The sequence below is a fragment of the Rhamphochromis longiceps genome, linkage group LG7, assembly GCF_057381845.1.
Source record: "Rhamphochromis longiceps isolate RC_006_pf linkage group LG7, R_longiceps_female_GT1.1, whole genome shotgun sequence".
NCBI lineage: Eukaryota > Metazoa > Chordata > Actinopteri > Cichliformes > Cichlidae > Rhamphochromis > Rhamphochromis longiceps.
Window position 1 is genome coordinate 18,874,305 of NC_140563.1, and position 18,624 is coordinate 18,892,928.

Genomic DNA, 18,624 nt, shown 5'->3' on the forward strand with positions numbered 1-18,624 from the left:
CTCATCACATCTGGTGCCAAGATGGCAACAGCTGGAACACCAAACTCAAGGCTTTAAAACGACAGGCCACAAACCAGCTGCTGACACCAAGATAGCTGCTTTCACCTCCTGCCATCCTTTTGTGGCTTTTAAATGTATTTGTTCATTAATCCATTTTCTTAATTCCATATTCAATTCAGAGTTGCAAGGGGCAGGAGCCTCTCCAACAACCCTGGATGGGTTGCCAATCTGTTCCAGGGCTAACACATAAAGACAGACAACTGTTCACACTCACATTCACACCTATGCCCAATTTAGAATCACCAATTAAGATAACCCCATGCATGTCTTTGGAGTGTGGGAGGAAGCTGGAGTACCAGGCGGACACACAAAGAAAGGTCCAGTTGGATTCTAACAATTTGAGCTATTTAATTGTAAAGTTTTATCATCTACAGACTGCAAATATTCAAAACAAAATATAATTTATATATAATTACAGTATGCTGTATTGTTTAATGACAAATTTTTATTTGTACTTTATACAAGAACAAATAATGGATTAAATAAAGGTTATTCAAAGGCACCATGGATGTATTTTCTTCATTTTTAGGTAATTTTCTCAGTTTCGGTGTATTTTATTATAGGGTGTTCTATATTTAGCCTTAAATGACAATATGTTGTCAACTTGAAACCTTTCTCCTAAACCTCACAGACCAAACTTTCTACATAAAACTTTTTTTGTGAAGGTTAAACAGAAAATGTGTAATTTTTCTGGATTTTATGGACACGAAAATTTCCGATATACTCATCAAATTCTTTTCAAAGAAAATAGCTAATGATTACATTCATATTTATGAAAAGCATTCTGAGACACTTGATAATATATTACAGCATTTTATAATTTTTTATAATAATCTACGACGGAGCGTAATGAGTTCAGTATGACACACAAACGTTTTCCAGTTTTAACATTTCCCCGTGATTGCTATGTATTCAAATGCAGGGCTAAAGGTTGCAGAGTTTCCTGGGTTGCAGTTAACATTCGAGGAGGGAAAAATAAATACTGACATTTGGGGAAGATTAAATACTAGCGTTCAGAGCCTTTTTTCTGGCTAGACCCCCTGGGGCTTTTTAAGTCCCACATAATGATGACTTTCAGTCCCAGTTGGTCTCCTACAGTGTCCAGACTGTAATGTATAATATCAGTGCAGGCACAGGGCAGTGTTCAGGGTAATGCCAGGCGTTAAAGACAGGAAAAGCTCATGCAGAGGTTTTGTAGTTGGTGAATAGATTGTAAAGGACTCTGAGGGTGGACTTCAGGTTCAGGTTGACGACATCTAGAAAAGAAAAAGCAAAGATTATTGAAGTCTGGTGTCCCCGAACTGGTTTGGGGAAGAAAACGATTTCCTTGTCTTGGCATGTTTGATAATTATCTTAATAAGAAAAATTGGATGGCTGGAATACTGAAGAACAAAATAAATAGCTATGCTACCATAAAATCAGATTTAAAATGAAAAGGAGCCAGTTCTATCATTGCTGTTAGACTGTTTCCCTCAAAAGGTTATTTGTAATTTTGGAAACTAAATGGTGCTTAAAATATCTCCCAAAACTTTGCAAATTATCCTTAGATGATGTATTACTTCTTACAAAGAGATTCAAAGGCACAAAAGGACTTTCTGTTCTCTCTGCAAGCATCACGTGTTCTACACAAGAGCTTATTTGATTATTAGAATTTACCAAACTAGCCTGCCTTAACAGAAACTGAACATTCAGCTTTCCCTGTTTGGGGCCTCCTCTCTTGTTTACAATGAACCCACAGATGTGGAAACGACAACCTTTACACTGATCAGAGCATTTATACTGCATGCTGTGCGCAGTGCAGTAAATGCTTGAATAAGGTATGCCTCTAAACACAGATATCAAGGTTTTTTTGCTCAACTGTGTCTTTCAATATCTACATTAACCTGTCACTTCATTAGGTACACCTTGCTAGCACTGTGTTGAACCCCGTTTGCCTTTAGAACTGCCTTAATTATTAATGCCATAGATCCAACGCAGTGCCAGAACATTCATCAGAGATCAGAGATTGGTCCATATTGACATGATAGCATCACACAGCTGCTTCAGGTTTTGCCAGCTACACATCCATGATGTCAGTCACCTGTTCCACCACATTGCAAAGGTGCACAGATCGAGACTGTGGAGGTCATTTGAGTTCACTGAACTCATTGTCACTTTGAGATGATCTGAACTTTGTGACATGGTGCGTTATCCTGCTAGAGGCACTCGTGAGAAGAAGGGTAGACACTGGTTATAACGTGATAGACATGCTCAACAACAACACTCAGGGAAGCTGTGGCATTTATGCTTTAATGCTGTTTATCCCAAATTTGTTGCCTTCCTATCACCTCGAGGCAGTCTGGAGATTTTCCTCTGACCTCTGGCATCAGCAATGTACTTTCTTTTTTTTTTTTCAGACCATTCTGCATAAACCCTAGAGATGTTTGTGTGGGAAAATTACAGGGGATCAGGAGTTTCTGAAATACTCAGATGAGCCTGTCTGGCACCAACAACCATGCTACGTTCAAAGTCACTTAAATCACCCTTTCCCCCCACTGAACTTCAGCAGGTTGTCTTGGTTGTCTACATTTCTAAATGCACTCAGTTGTTGCCATGTCATTGGCAATTTGAGTTAACAAGCAGCAGAACAGGTGTATCTAATGAAGTGGAGTATGGTGTATATGCAGTATTTGTGAATTTGCAGTATCCGACAAGCCTATGCAGGCTTGCTATAGCTATTCATTCATTTCATTAATTCATGAATTTGTTCATTGATTTTTTTCTTTACAACAGGAGTTAAAAAAAACCTTGACTAATCACTGAAGGGAAATTCTTCAGCTACAGCTGCAAAGACTGCAAAAGCTGTGCAACTAAATTAACAAGAAAAAAAAATACTATTGGTCAAATTTAAATTCAACACAAAGAGGAATTCTGCATGGCAACACAATGGAAAGAAGGAACCGTTGCAATGCTCAGTGGAAGACTTCACCTTAAATTTTGTTCAAGTGATCAATCCGCTGTATCAGATAACATAATGAATACGTTTTTTAACCAAATTCAGACCTTAATGATTTCAAAAGACTAAAATATGACAAATTAAGGAAATCATTTGTCATATTTTGGTCATAAAGCAATAAAGTCTTATTCAATTCATTTTAATTTCCTTTAATCTCTAATAAAAGATATGGATATGACTACAAAATGCAACTTAGAGCTGAACTAACTCAGCAGCAGCTATCCAGTTTTAGAGTGTAAGACAAGGTTTCCACCTACTGGACAACTTTTAAAATTACTGCTGCTGTAGCAGATCAACAATACTAACCCTGTAAATTATGCGATTATGTAATACAACAACAAATACCTTCTGGTCTGGCTTTGGGTTTCTTTAGGCCTCCTTCCTGCATCAGCTCAAAGGCAAATGCCACATTGTGGACCTTAGAGGGGAAATAAAAATGGCAGTTAAAAGCGACTTTCATCACCTGCTAAAAATCCTATTTTGACTTTTTAATCTGAAATCACCTTCTGCTCAAAACTCTCAGGCGTGAGGAAGAAGTTATACAGTGGGACAAAATAGTCTTCCAGCAGCCCCATCAGTAAAATCAGGTAAACTCCATCAGCAAACTGGAAACACACACACACACACACGAATATTGCACATTCTTTAAAATAAAAAACAAGCACACTCTGCTCAAATAAATATTATATTATATGAAAATCACAATCTGAACCAAGGATAAAACATGCATGAAAAATTCATAGATTGTCCTTTGACTTTGATAATAAGGGCCAAAGGTTCTACAGAAATCTTTTTACCTGAGATTCCAGCTCAGTAACTTCCAGATTCAGCTTGTTTAGGTGTTTGTTCACAAAGGTGATGAGTGACTGGAAGCACATTCAGATCATTATTAAGTATTACAACATGACTGCCAACACATGCAAGTCCTAGACATTATTATTGTAGGAAGGAAAGGTATCCTTTTTTTACCGTTTTTACCACGTTAAGCTTGTCAGGTGCATGATCCAACAAAGTGTCAAATGCATCTCTCTCTGTGGCGAAGAGAAAAAAACATCACGGTTAAAAGTGTTTAAACGGTTTCATATTTTAGGAATTGTCAACCATGTCAAAAAGAAGACAGATATCGCTATAATCTCCCACCTCTATGTATAGACCTTAGCTGATTGGTTTAGATCAGGAGATCTGATTGGAATATGGTGTCAAAAGGTCTGTTGCCTGTCTGTCTTTTGCTATTAAGAGTCTTCTTTGTTTAATTTTTACTTAAAACTTATTACTGTCATGTTTTGACCTATTCTACTGTGATTAACATAAGGCCGAACTCATCATCAATGATAATCTAAGCTCTAAGCCCAGATCTATAATCCCAAGCCTATGGACAGGCTTGGGATATCACTGGGTGATATCACTGCCTGAACTCTCTTACGCAGCTTTCTTGTCATTTCTTTAACTATTCTTCAGCAATAGTTCTGCAGGTTCTAGAAAGACGTTCAAAGCTCTTTGGATGTTGACTCGCTGCCTTTTGTTCTGTTCTTGTGTTGAGTGTTGCAGCCCAAGCTCTGAGGAGGCCAATCCATGAGTAATAGCGATCTATTATTTTATTTTTTATGCTTTTACTGCACTGGTAGTGTGTTTGAGATTATTGTCATGCTGGAAAATGAAGCTGTTGCCAATCAGAAACTTTACAAATGCTACCGCATTGTGAATCAAAATCTGATGTTCCACTGTCACATGTCTGTAGACACTCACTGTTTTACCTCTCTCCTTACTTCCTCCGCATATAGTGATGATAATCTGAACCAAAAATTAGATATTTGAAATGATCACTCCATAAGACCCATATCCTCTGATTTTCAGTCCAGTAGTTGTGTCATCTGGCACACCTCAGCCTTTTATCTCTGTTTCGCTTCTTGAAGAATGGCTTCTTGACAGCCACCCCTCCGTTTCAGACCATTTTAGAAGGCTTCAGTGAACAGCAGATGGATCAACTGAAAGTCCAGATGCATCGCTAAGGTCTTTGCTGGATTTTTGCCATTTCTAAAGGAAATGACTTTCAGTCATGTTTATCTCCTGTAGATCATTTTTAGGCCTGTCATTTCTCCTCTTGTCCTCCTCGTTTCCAGTTTCTGAACAGTTTTTTTTTTAACTTCAGATATGTCATGTTTTCAATTAATGGCTCTTTTGGAAACACATTGTTGGTCCAAGAATATTATTTTGTATTATGTGTTTATGTAACAGGCTGCTAGCAAAAATTTCCCTAAAGATAAAATTTTAAATAGTTTCTTTGCTGAGTTGTCTGATATGTGTAGACACACCACTAGCTCATCCCTTAGTTAGGTGCCTTTATAAAAAAAACTTGAATGATTCATCTGTTTGTCTTAAACAACTAATATTAACTAATGTACTTGCTTTTTATTCACTAAAAAGAACAAATACATTCCTCTGAAATTGGTAAAAGGACTGGTTCCTATATAGCGTTTGTTACTATATCTGAACTCTATACAACATGCCTCATTCACTCAAGACCTTTTTTCTATGTCTAGGTGCTTTTCATCTAACACACTGATGGATGCATCAGAGAGCAACTTGGGGTTAGTATTTTGCCTAAGGATATTTGGCATGCAGACTCAAACCACTAACCTTCTAATTAGTAGAGGACCTGCTCTACCTGCTGATCTACAGCGACCTCAAACTGGTTACGTCTGGACTACAAATGAGTGAAACAGCAGCCAGTGTCCAAAGAAAAACCTTGAAAGACATCCAGAAAGCCTGGAGAACTATTACTCAAGACCACTTTCAAAAAAATATAAGCCTGCCTCCTTGAAAGCAAACTAAAACGTGCTTGTTTATGACTCTCATATAGTATGATTTCCATTAGGTAAAGCAGGGGTGGGAGAACTCCAGGCCTAAAGGGACGGTTTCCTGCAGGTTTTAGATGTGTCCTTGATCCAACACAGCTGATTTAAATGGCTAAATTACCTCATCGGCATGTCTTGAAGTTCTCCAGAGGCCTGGTAATGAACTAGTCATTTGATTCAGGTGTGCTGACCCAGGGTGATATCTAAAACCTGCAGGACACCAGCCCTTGAGACCTGGAGTTCCCCACCCCTGAGGTAAAGGCTGGAGCCAGGCTAAGTCTTTACTGAGCTATTAATATTTCATTTATAAAAATAATTGAACATTTTCCCAAGATAATGATTGTTTTAACAAAAATAATAAATGCTAAATAAATGAAGTTCAGTATTTCCACAGTGTTAAAGAGATGTGTTCAGAAGCTCACCAAATCTTCCCATCATCATTCTGAAAAACAAAAAATGAGAAGAAAATATCAACAACAATTCTTTTTCTCTGTGCACCTCGTTTTCTAGCCTCCAGTTATGATGCAATGCATCAGATGCTAGTAATACTTAGAAGCATAACTACTAAGAATCAGCTCTTACTCTGTGGTGCTCGTCAGCTCCTTGGTCATTAGAGCTGTCTGTAGGATGCCTTCTCGTTTCTGCACAGACATGCGATAAATTCTACTGATTACATTATTACATGAGAGAATAAATACATTTGATGATACACCATTATGATAATCACATGGGCAGTAAAAGAAAAAAGACAGAAAGATGAAGAGAGATAGAAACAGCTGTCACATGCCTCATTGTATCATATTTTGGATTGGTCTTGGCTATTTGTGTTTTTACACAGCTCTTTAGTTGATGTAAGATACCATCAAAACAATTTCTAATGATTTATTTGTGATTTTTAAAACAAATCTCTACTTGTTTCCATTTTCTCTTATTTTGGTTGTAACTCAATTTAGTGTAATTCAATTTTATTTATATAGCACCAAATCACAATGGCCACCTCCAGATGCTTTATACTGTAACATAAAGACCCTACAATAATACAAAGAGAAAAAGAACCCCATTAGCAAGCACTTGGCAACAGAGGGAAGGAAAAACTCCCTTTTAACAGGAAGAAACCAGGCTCAGGGAGGGACACAGATGTAGGGAAACTGATGGGAGACTTTACCTTGACCACCACCACCTGTACGGAGACGTGCTCGGGCAGCCTGATTGGGGCCTGGAAGTGCATAGCGAGAGCCACCAAAAGATAGATGATAGCCACCAGGTTCTTTGAGTGGATAGCTGTAAAAATAAATAAAGTGAAGATTAAACCCTCTTTCAAAGAGCGAGTTCACATAAAAATGTAAACAATTTTTGAAACTTTTGAAAAAACACCACTTTTCAAAAAGAAACACCAAAAACCTGCAGCTGACAAAGGATAAAGCACGACTTGGTGTAGTAAAGTCATTGTTAACAACACAAACTAAAAGTGCTGATGGACTCACATATTGTCTCTTGTGAGGGGGAGTATTATTCAGATTTTACAATCTTTTCTGTGGCTCTGACAGAAGCCTTTCAAAGTCTGAGAATAAAATCCTAATGATGATGATGACTCATGGTGATTATCATATCTTAGGATGGATGCAGTTGAAAGATTTTTGTTAGGAAGTGAACATCTGATGAAAGATGATGAAAATTCCAAATATATCAACCTCTAATGCTTCAGATGTTTTCTATGTTCCTTAAGAGTTCTGTAATTCATGCATATCACTGAAGTCAGCACAAAAACTCACAGTCTACACTCCACTCAACGGTCCAGCCATGAGGCCTCAGCACATCGTTGACAGCTTCTAACACCGTCTGAAGCTTCTGTTTCTGGCCAATTTCTGACTGCGTCACCTCCGCCACGTTCAGCTTTCTGCCTGACAACTTTTCTGTCGCAAAAACAGGAAAAAGTTGTGTTTTACCACATAGAGAAAAGTATGAAAGCATCGAAAAATTAGAAGCTAACAGATTAGGTCTAGTTAAAAAAAAATGAAATAAATAGACAGAAATATCCTTTGCAGACAACAATGTGGATCTATAAATGCAGACTAACTCTGTGAGGCTAAATTTTCACAAAGAACCAAAGTGACAAAGGAGCGTGAAAACTAAATGCAAGAAATCACACATCAAAATTCACAGAAAATATTTTCTTGCTGTGCATTTTAACTGTTGTTCTTAACACTTCAGGAACATATGCAATTATGTATGCATTTTGTATAAACTGCTTCTATCTAGATAGATAGATAGTAGGTAGTAGGGGTGCAACAATACTCGTATCGATATTGAACCGTTCGATACAGTGCTTTCGGTTCGGTACGCATATGTATCGAACAATACAAAATTTTTAATTTATTTTATCAACTTTTCTTCTGACGATGCTGTCTGTGTTGAGCGCTCAGTGGATCTGCGTTCGACTACTCCGCCTAGGCTGCACTGTCGAGTGCAGATCCACTGAGCGCAAGCTAGCGAGACAGAAGTTAAGCTCGTGGCAACGTGGCAAATTGAACCTCCCCCACCCTCATTCAGATCTGGCCTTTGGAACTATTTTGGTCTTCATGTGAAGCATGACCCTGAAGGTAACCGTCATGGACAAAAGTAAAACAGTATGTCGGATGTGCCACGCAATGCTCAATTACATTAGTGAGAACTACTGCGTTAGCACAGTTAGCTCGTTAACGTGTTGGCCGTCCAGCCCCACGCACGGGCGATTCGCTATAGCTCGTTAACCGAGATTTTCCGTGTTGTGCCGTTAACGTCATTTCAGATTAATGCTGACAGCACTAGTGGGAACACAACGAATATGACTGCACATTTACTCCGATAGCATCCTAGTGCAAAGACAAGTGGAAGCAGACAAAAACAACAAGCACGCATGCTACAAACTTTACCCGAGTCATTTAGACAGCCGTTAGCACATGATTCTCCTTATGGGGACCTGATATGTTTAATATGCTGCTGAGAATATAGCCCAGAAGAAGCGGATAGTATAGCTTTTATTTTGGAAAGAGACATTTCTCTGTAATAAACTCTCTTTTCCAAAGATGAGTGATTCCTCAATCAGATAGATTTATTTTTTTATTACTTTGTTGTTTCAGCAACATTAAATTTAAAAACTGTACTTTTCAGTTAAAATATATATTTATAATTTTAATAAATGACAAATTAAAAAGGCATGAACATTTTTTTGTATCGAAAAAAATATCGAACCGTGACACCAAAGTATCGAACCGAACCGTGAATTTTGTGTATCATTGCACCCCAGATAGATAGATAGATAGATAGATAGATAGATAGATAGATAGATAGATAGATAGATAGATAGATAGATAGATAGATAGATAGATAGATATTGTAACTGTTATACAATTAGTTGAAATGCTGATTTGTTAGTGTTTAACAGTTTTAAACTGTAATGACAGAATCCAGTCACAAGGGGGGATCCAAAGACCTTACTAGACACTGCAGCACAATGAAGAAGACACATTTCAGGCAACAAAGGAATGTTTATGTTGTTAACACAGTATATTAAACATGTATTTTACTATAGTGTAACTCTAGAGATGTTAATGTTTATAAAGTGTTCACAAAAATGTTTCTACAAGCAGAATCCTGAATTGAATTTATGATACTTCTCATCACATAATAACAACATAAAAATAATCAGACCCCATCTTATCTTAAAGACCACAGGGTATCATTTCACCCCAATAGGAGACTTTGTTCATAGCCTGCAGGCGTACTTGTAGTTCCTAGAGTATTTAAGTGTAGAATAGGAGGCAGAGCCTTCAGCCGGCAGGCCCCTCTTTTGTGGAACCAGCTCCTAGTTTGGATACAGGAGACAGACATCCTTTCTACTTTTAAGATTAGGCTTTAAAACTTTCCTTTTTGATAAAGCTTATAGTTAGGTCTGAATGAGGTGACGATGAATGCTCCCTTAGTTACACTGAATTAGGCCACGGTTGCTGGGGACTTCCCATGATGCACTGAATGTTTCTTCTTCACTCATCTTTTTTCCCCCTCTCTCACCCACAATATCTTTACACACTAGTTACTACACTTTAATCATCAGTTGTTAGTAATCTGTCTTCCACAGTGTGTCTTTGTCCTGTCTTCCTCCCCTCACCTCCAACCAGTGGCAGGAGACAGCTGCCCCTCCTCAGCCTGTTTCTGGCAGAGCTGTCTTCCTCTTAAAAGGGAGTTTTTCTTTGCCATTGTCGCCAAAATGCTTGCTCATAGTGAGCTGTTGGGGTTTTCTTTGTTTTTCTCTGTATTATTGTAGAGTCTTTACATTGCAATAAAAAGCACCTTAAGGCAACTGTTGTTGTGAGTTGGTGCTGTATAAATTAAATTAAATTAAATTAAATTAAATTAAATTAAATTAAATTAAATTAAATTAAATTAAATTAAATTAAATTAAATTAAATTAAACTGAACTGAACAACATTCATGCTCAATGCTCAACCAGGATAATATAACTTTAGTGGGTATTAATTCAGCTGTTTTTTTTAATTCAATTCAATTTTATTTATATAGCGCTAAATCACATTAGCAGTTGCCCCAAATTTATACTGTCACCATTAGAAGATAACACTGCAGTACTACTTCAATAAGAAATCATCATGCAATAGGAAACTCTCGAATATAACCAATGTTTGGTTTATTGAAAATGCATAGTTTAACTAAAGCAACAGATTGCAACAACCAGCCAATTACACCATCCATAATTGTGATATATTTTGTTTGTGTTAGTGCAGCTAGTTCTAGCATTAATGTTGTGCTGTTGTAAGTTTGATGTTAGATGAAAGTTTATGATTAAACGTTGCATTTTCAATACACTCAGTGCTGACAGAGCGCATTTATTTGATATTTTCTAAAACTGCAAATATTGTAAATCATGATCAGTGATTTTGAGAGGAATCACTCTCACCAAATAACTTCTGGAGTACTTGTCCATCATAACAGTCCTCCTCTAGGTCCTTGACTATGATCCTCTCTTCCTCCAACTCACTGTTGATCCAGTCGATCAGGACCTGGATGCACATCAGAATACAATCGAACTTTGAACAGTTTCTGTACTCTTGTTCTTCTCGCATGATTTTGTCATTGTTCTGATCGCACTGAATCAATGCAGAGATGCTTATGCACAGAAGGTTAAACCAAATCTACCTTTAAGAGATCTTTAAATTTAGGATTTTCCCTTGATGTTGGGTCCAACATGATCCTCTCAGCATTTTCCTCTGTGGAAAACAAAATAATTGTTTATACTAGCATATATAATTTTTCTTCTTTCCAACTTTAAATGTTTTAACAGCTTTTCAATTGTAGGCATAATAATGTCTCACACAAGTACAAACTTCAAGCCACAAAAATTGAATATACAGTGTTCACCCTCACACTCCTGTCAACAGTGATTCACAGTGAAGACAAAGGCGTTTCCACTCCACCCACTTTCATTTCCTGCTGCTTCACTGTCAAACTCCCCATTAGTCAACATGTGTCAACATATTCATATTATGGTTTGTAACCCCAGTAACCTCTGACACCCAGCAGCAAAAACAGCATTTTGTTTTTGCACTGAAGTAAGATTAAGTCCGAAATGAACACAAATAAAGGTTACGTCATATATTATATTATTAGCGGTGATTGCATGTGGTTATTATGTACATACCCAGCAGTGTATCTTCTGGATGGATGTCTGTGCCTGAGGGAAGCAAGGGGGCATTGATGGCATTCTTTCCCTCCTCATGGAGATCACTCACTTATTGAAAAAGAACAACACACAAAAAACTGTAAAACCTGTAAAACGTTCTGGCAAACAGACAGTACAGAAGGTAGACCGACAGACAATGAGACGTGCAAAGACTCTGGGAGAGAAAGAAAAGGAGGAGCGAATGAGAGAGCAGAAAGCAAACACTTGTCAGGGTTACTGGTAAGTAGTAACCCAGTAATCCTGGATCACCACAAAAATTCATGGGGAAAGCGTGGTGCCAGTTTGGTCTCTATTTGCTGGGTGTGCTCCGCCCCTCTAATGATCTGTTCAGTCGTCTAGGCAATAGTTTCACTTCCACACAGTTTTGACTTATCACTTTTAAACATTAGATTTTTTTTTTGACAGTTTGAGATTTGATGAAAGAACAATATATGAATTTACAGACAGACTATTCCTTCAATCTTATCCTCGCCGTTTCGTAAGAAGCTTTGAAAGAATTGCATGCACAGGACGTTTTCTTGGTTTCAAATATTGAAATTGATTTGACTTGGAGCTGGTGGCACAGGTGTCACACATCTGTAACTTTCTCATTTTTACTCTTTGTACTTTTATTCATTAGGAAAAAGCTAGAACCCCTACTTTACATCTTAATTTTAGAGTAAGCTGTTGCGTTTTTTGTTTTTTAAATTGGGTTGGGGAAAATTGATCACTCCAGCTAATTAAAACAAGCAGGGACTCCAACACTTAGAAATAACACACACTTTGAGTCTAGCTTTTAATAAAATCAATTTCTTCTAAGATGCTTTCACTCCCGGCTACTGTGATTCTCCAGGGATTTAAAGGCTTTTTAGCCCTAATGGCCACATTGCCTTTTATCTTTCTGCAATTTCACTTTCTAAACCACGCAAAAGGCAGGACCACAATCAGTGGTCTCAAATCTGTCACCTCACCGACTCACTGTTTATAAAGCAGCTCAGGATGGCTGAGGAAAACATGAGAACAAAAAAAACCTGTCTGCCCTTTAAGGTTTTCATATTAGAAGCATTGGACAAATTTCTCAAATTGAGAATAAAATTAAACAAAATGTGCAGCAGCGTGCTACAATCTGAACAAAATGATAACTTCAAAGCATGAGTGAAGGGAGGATAAACACAATTAGCCCAGGAGGAAGGGTCCTTGCAGCTTTATTATCTGATTCAGCCTTCTCACAAGAGCCGATAACTGGATAAAAGGCTGAATCTCTCTGCAGATCAGCAGTTTGCTTTGTAATTACAGAACTGCTTTGCTGCATTTTATCATAATTGTGCTACTTCCTCCTTTCGTGTCCCTCTGGCTCCATTGCTGCTGCTTTTGGGTACAGCTTAGTTGCTTTACAGTCACACCAAAAAAAGAAAATCTCTGTTTAAAATGGTCAGATTATTAAAGATAACTCAATTACTGCAGCAGATCTATACAGAAAAGTAAAAATACTTGTAACAACCGAAACAGCACGCTGCTGCATTTAAACCAACACTGCACTAAGGTAACAGGTTCTGGTTCCCCTTTCCCACATCCAGCTTCCCTAAACTCCAGCATGAAATTCACATTACCTTGTTGCTTCCTCTTGGTCCCACACAGGAGGCCCGCCATGTCCTCACAACAAATCAAGAAATCAACCGATTTGGTCCGAATGGCAGTGAGGGAAGGTAGAAAAATCAGGAGTGTATGTGTGCGCAGCAATTGTGTATATAAGTGTGTGTTTGTGTGTGAGAGTGTGTGTGTGTGTGTGTGTGAATTGCAGTCGGTGCAGCTGAGCGTCAGGGGCGTCATCACGTGTATTTCTGTCACAACCCTCCACCCCACCTATGCGGTCCAGTTACAGGAGAGGCTGAACGTAATGTCCGTGTGTGTGTGTGTGTGTGTGTGTGTGTGTGTGTGTGTGTGTGTGTGTGTGTGTGTGTGTGTGTGTGTGTGTGGAACAGAAAAAAAGACACCACAGTGGACCTAAACCCACCACATCATCCCGACACACTGGCTGCCACTGGGATATTAAACCATGGACAAAGACAAAGGATGACCGATGAGGTATTACAATCACTAATTTACTGTAATGTGCAACCTGTATTATAACTGCAGCATAGTGTTTAAACACTTAAAAGAGCATTTTCTAAAATGTTTTGTCTACTGGTCAGTAACTAAAGGTTACTAGTTACAGTCTAATCTTTTCACAACAGCATAAGAACTAGTACACTGGTTTCAGGGCTCGATTCTCAGGCTCATTCGGAGCCTGTTGTAATGTAGGAGATTATCAATCAGGCAGTGACTGTCTGTTAACAGTACACTAATTCAATACAAACAAAGCCTGCAGTCAAGAACGTTTATCTTACGCCAGCTTCACTGGACGTATTCGAGAAAAAAATCTGCTATACTGCAAACCGCCATGCAAACAGGGAACAGTGATCACTCAAATCAGCAGAAGCACATGGTGAAATTTCTTTTGCTTTAAATTAAAAGAAAACAAAAAGCTGTCATATGGATAACCAGCCTCCATCAAAAATAACAGCGTAAAGCAGACTGAAATCGACTTGTGTGGCTCCACAACTCCCTGAGGGGGGGTGGAGTTCTACTGACTCACAGGGGAAAGATATAAATAATGCGGCAGTATGGAGAGGACAGACTGGGCCTTAAATATAGCTCTGGTTATTTACAACAGCACAGGCACCAGTGAGCAACAGCAGCAAGGAGATCACACTGAGCTCGCTTCAGCGGCTTCTTTCTATGGATATTAAAGATGACAATTTCAACTATTTAGCTCAATAAACTACACGTTTTATTTACTTGTATTTACTCTGTCTACACTTGCATATACCTCTTCTTGCTCCTCCTGAGCTGTTCTGTTAATTTTCTCTCCTGCTATAAGGATGTTAGCGTGTTCTTTTTCTAATTAAAGAAAAGGTCAAAAGGTAAAAGGAAGTCCAAAGCTATTTAATCCAGGATAATTTTTTCAGGAACAACATATTAGCAGAAGCATACATCTGCCAACTCTTAGTGAATGTAGCATATGAGACAATATTAACGAGCCACTTTTATAGAAGAAAATGACATTTTCAGCACTCTCCAATGAGTACTGTAGTGCTTGAATTACTTTAACAATCCCCATGTTGGTACTAACTGTGCACTGTTGAACGACATTTTGCAAAAGCTCCTATTAAGAAACTTATAAATACACTTTTTTTTTTTTGCGCTGTATCCTTCAAGTCTTTATGCAACAGGATCTACAGGAACGAGCCACCCTGATCAAGTACTTGCACAACTGCTTGAAACATAAAATACATTTTGTGGAAGCTAAACTTTTAAATAGCAAATATAATGATATTTCTAAAAGCAAATCAACATTATGCTAAATATATTCTGTGTTTAGCAGTTTTGTATAAGCTGCACTTTAAAAATATATAAATATACGTTATAAAAAATGTGCTTTTTAAAAATTAAAAAAAGAGGAAATAAAGAAAATTGAAACACATTGGTAAGAAACACTGATCACTTACTGTTGTCAGCATCCATCCTACGACAACAAGGATGTGACACAGTCTTCTCATTCCCTATTCACTTAACTATCATTGTTACAACATGCCTTATGCTGACAAAAGGAAGTAGCCTTGTCAGTGAAAAACAGACTTCCTGTCAGCTTATCAAGGAATAAAGACACACTTGTTCTGTGTGAGACCAGCTCCAGAAATGCAGGACTATGAGCCAATATTAACTATCCACATACAACACCCCGGGATTGATTCTTCAAGTATCTAAACTCTTTTGAAGGGAAGGACTTCCATTATTCCACAATAACATTCCCTAAATTGGTGCTTTGGTGATGGTGGTGCAAAGCATAGTATTTAGCTCTTAAATACATCCACAGTGACCTGTTTGAGGTTAAGGATAGGTTGAGGCTTACAATGCAATTTTTACCTGATTGGGATAACTCAAATGGAAATCTTTAAAACCATGAACTGTAAAACTAAAACGCATGGAGCTTACTGCAAATAAAATGTAGTGCACTTCCCTAAAAACACAGTCATTTAGCATGTTGCTACAAATATAAATGTATTTATATGTGCGCCAATGAGTTCAATGGTACACATTTAAATACACATTTTCATGCAGCTAAATCTGATCCTGGAACAGACCACTCCCATCAAAATTTAAAACAACAACAACAACTTTATATTGTGTTATAGAAGCACCATCTCTCTCTCTCTCTGTTTTTCCCCCCAATTTTTTTTATTTACAGTACACGTTGCATTACATCGCCTTAAGCAACATCTTTTAATTGAGTAAGAGGAAGCGGTGCTGAGGAGTGCAAACTCCCATCGCTAATTATTCATCAGAAGTGAAGCATTTTTCCAGCAACAACTAGTCTGCTGGGCGTTTTCTTTAAGGGAGATAAAGCGTCACACCCGCAAGTAACAGAAGCCCCAGTTACACACTGCGCTCCATTAGCAACACAAACTTCACATGCCTTTCTTTTGTTATACTGATATTCCCTTCAAACGTCACTATGACTGCCTCCCTTGCACAGAACTGCGTTTTATGTGAGCTTTAATAGCCACTGACCACACAGGGGCACTGCGCTCTCACAAGCTGCAAGAACTGCAGGCACTGGTTCTGTGGCTTATTGGATTGGCTGTCCACATCTGAAAGAGTCATCACATGTAGCAATGAGAGCTGCGTGTTGGTGAAATTAATGTGAAGTTCTGGAGCTTTTATAAGTTAACTGTCACATTGCTTTGCAGCTTTCTCTTTACTCTTTACCAATCTCCTATGGATGCTAAAAATCAGGAATGGCACAGCAACCATGAAATCTGAGCAGTATGACTCTGAAAACCAAAAACAAAGTAATATATAAATTACTTGTGAGAAATGATTGCTTGGTTGTGCAAGTTATACTGATGGACAGCAAATCTAGCTCACTGAAGCAGAATATGCTGAAGCTTTAACCTCAAGTTCAAACAGCAGGACTATTACTGTAATTCACAGAACTCCACCTCTCAGTTATCATCTAATTAACTCCCTCAGTAGTCATCAGCACATTTCTTTTTTCTTTTTTAACCTCCTTAAAACTTACCGTTTTATTCGTTGTGAAAAGTAAGCAATGAAATACAGTACATTGAGACTGTAACTAATAGTTACTCCACTATTAGGACGGGAGTTATAAAGAAAGATGCAGAAAGTGTCTAACCAGACACAAAAATGCAAACGTGTTCCATCTAAAATCGCATGAATCTGATTGAAGACAACAGATCTACATAGGTTTTGGACATTTTTGCTTAACCCTTCCTGAGCCCTGGGACCATTTTTGTACATTTTAGTTTTTCAGTTACAAGCCATTTGCACTGTGTTGAATGGAATATAGCCAAATTCTCTAAAAAAAAGTTTGGCATAATTTCATTTCAAAATTCAAGTCTGACTTCCTTAATCAAATGTCTTGACAAGTAATAAATAAAACAATTTACTGAAGATCTAACGCGTAATCTATTTTCTGTGAATTATTTTGTGAACTATTTTCTGTGTATTTACAGTGACACCATGTGCTTCATTTTATGCATATTTAAGCAAATTAAAGTGGTTTGAGGGTCTTAAATACCCTTTAAAATGGGACTCCTAACCCATTAAAATGCCTCCGTGTGCCTTCTGGCGACCGCCCTTGAGTGGAGATTACAAACACATGGCTGGAGAGCACACATAGAAAGCACAAACACTGTAATGCACACACAAGCGTTAAATTTCACAGGGACTGTTGTGGGAGATCACAAAACAGTTGATAATTGTGACTAATCCTGCTAGAATAGCAATGATACTCATGTTTATTTTCATAAACCTGGATTCCGGTCTAGTGTGCGATCTATTTATATGTACTTGCCTCATGTGCCAAGCCCGTGGACTTGCTGCGAAGCTTTGTGTCACTCTTCATCACAAATAAATTGGGTTTCCTTGACTCGTGTATACGTCTTTAACTGTATCTGAACTACAATAACACAGTTTAAACTTAAAATCAGTGAATTTATCAACTGGCTACAATAAACAAGGGGAACAAGAAGCACGAGTCGGGATAAAGCAACACTGAACACCTCTTGTTAGAAGTCATGCGAACAGTCAGTGAATCAGCTGCGAGTGATGCCCACGGGAGAGAATATTTCCATAGCGCAGACTGCAGCACCATGGACAGAAACACGAGCAGGAAAAAGAAAAATGGGGATCTTCCATCATGTAAAACAAAAATAAGAAAAACAAAACTTCGAATGGCCCACCTTCTTTGGACTTTTTCTTCCGCACCAGGGTTCCTCCTAATTTCCCGAGAAAGGACTCGTCCTTTTTCATTTTTGCGGTCTGAGGGTTCGTAGACACGGTCGGAGCCCCGGACATGTTTGTGTGTCTCCCTCTCTCTCCCTCTCACAGTGCTCCGTTAATAAGGCTCACTCCTCCCTGTGCTGCGTTCAGGCACAGGAAAAACGGTCCAATCACAGTGACAACAGACAGGCAAACAACAGCAGGAGCGGCGGTTGGTGGGCATCTACACAAACCACTGATTCACGTGTGAGTAAAACCTTCATTGCTTCGCCGGCTCTCCAACAGCGCCACCCGCAGGTCGGATTGGGAAGCAACGTGTGCGTCATCCCATGGGTTTGAGGGGGGCACAACAGATAGCCTCCCCCCAAAAAACGTCCGTACCAAGCCGTTGGAGTTAACCAATAAATTACTCTTTTTACCTATCTCAATATAACGAATTATTCATTTTGTGGTGATCGTATCATTGCACAGGAGTGAAAATTGGAAACCTAAAACTGTTTCCAGATTTACACATCACTGTTCATGAAAATAATAAGTACCACTGTTTAGTTGCAGCTAAACTGTGAGACACAATGTAATGACAGCAGAGCCAGTGGAAGCTGGAAATGGATCACCTGTGGTTTCAGTTTTAAAATCTTGGCTACGGCTCAAATTGA

General features: G+C 38.3%; 1 protein-coding gene across 2 annotated transcripts; it reads right to left on the reverse strand.

Annotated features, from left to right (window-relative positions):
* Positions 1 to 534: 534 nt before the first annotated feature.
* parvb (parvin, beta) lies at positions 535 to 18,185 on the reverse strand. Of its 2 annotated transcripts, none has more exons than XM_085412699.1 (13): positions 13,234 to 13,420; positions 11,603 to 11,692; positions 11,101 to 11,171; positions 10,862 to 10,964; positions 7,683 to 7,823; positions 7,076 to 7,191; positions 6,493 to 6,551; positions 6,333 to 6,352; positions 4,025 to 4,086; positions 3,853 to 3,921; positions 3,559 to 3,660; positions 3,401 to 3,473; positions 535 to 1,316 (listed from the first exon to the last, which is right to left on the reverse strand). In XM_085412699.1, exons 1-13 carry the CDS (start codon positions 13,271 to 13,273, stop codon positions 1,240 to 1,242), a joined length of 1,023 nt encoding a protein of 340 aa, XP_085268825.1. In that variant the 5' UTR covers positions 13,274 to 13,420; the 3' UTR covers positions 535 to 1,239. The 2 variants fall into 2 exon arrangements, with proteins under 2 accessions (XP_085268825.1, XP_085268826.1); XM_085412700.1 differs by lacking the exon at positions 13,234 to 13,420 and adding an exon at positions 17,929 to 18,185 and having other exon boundaries at positions 539 to 1,316.
* Positions 18,186 to 18,624: the final 439 nt, after the last annotated feature.

Excerpts from the sequence above, each read along its gene's own strand:
- parvb (XM_085412700.1), bottom strand. The coding sequence starts at position 18,043 with ATGTCCGGGGCTCCGACCGTGTCTACGAACCCTCAGACCGCAAAAATG. Across the intron at positions 11,172-11,602 it reads TCCAGAAGATACACTGCTGG|AGGAAAATGCTGAGAGGATC; the intron begins GTATGTACATAA and ends TGTTTTCCACAG. Across the intron at positions 3,474-3,558 it reads CTGAGAGTTTTGAGCAGAAG|GTCCACAATGTGGCATTTGC; the intron begins GTGATTTCAGAT and ends TTCCCCTCTAAG.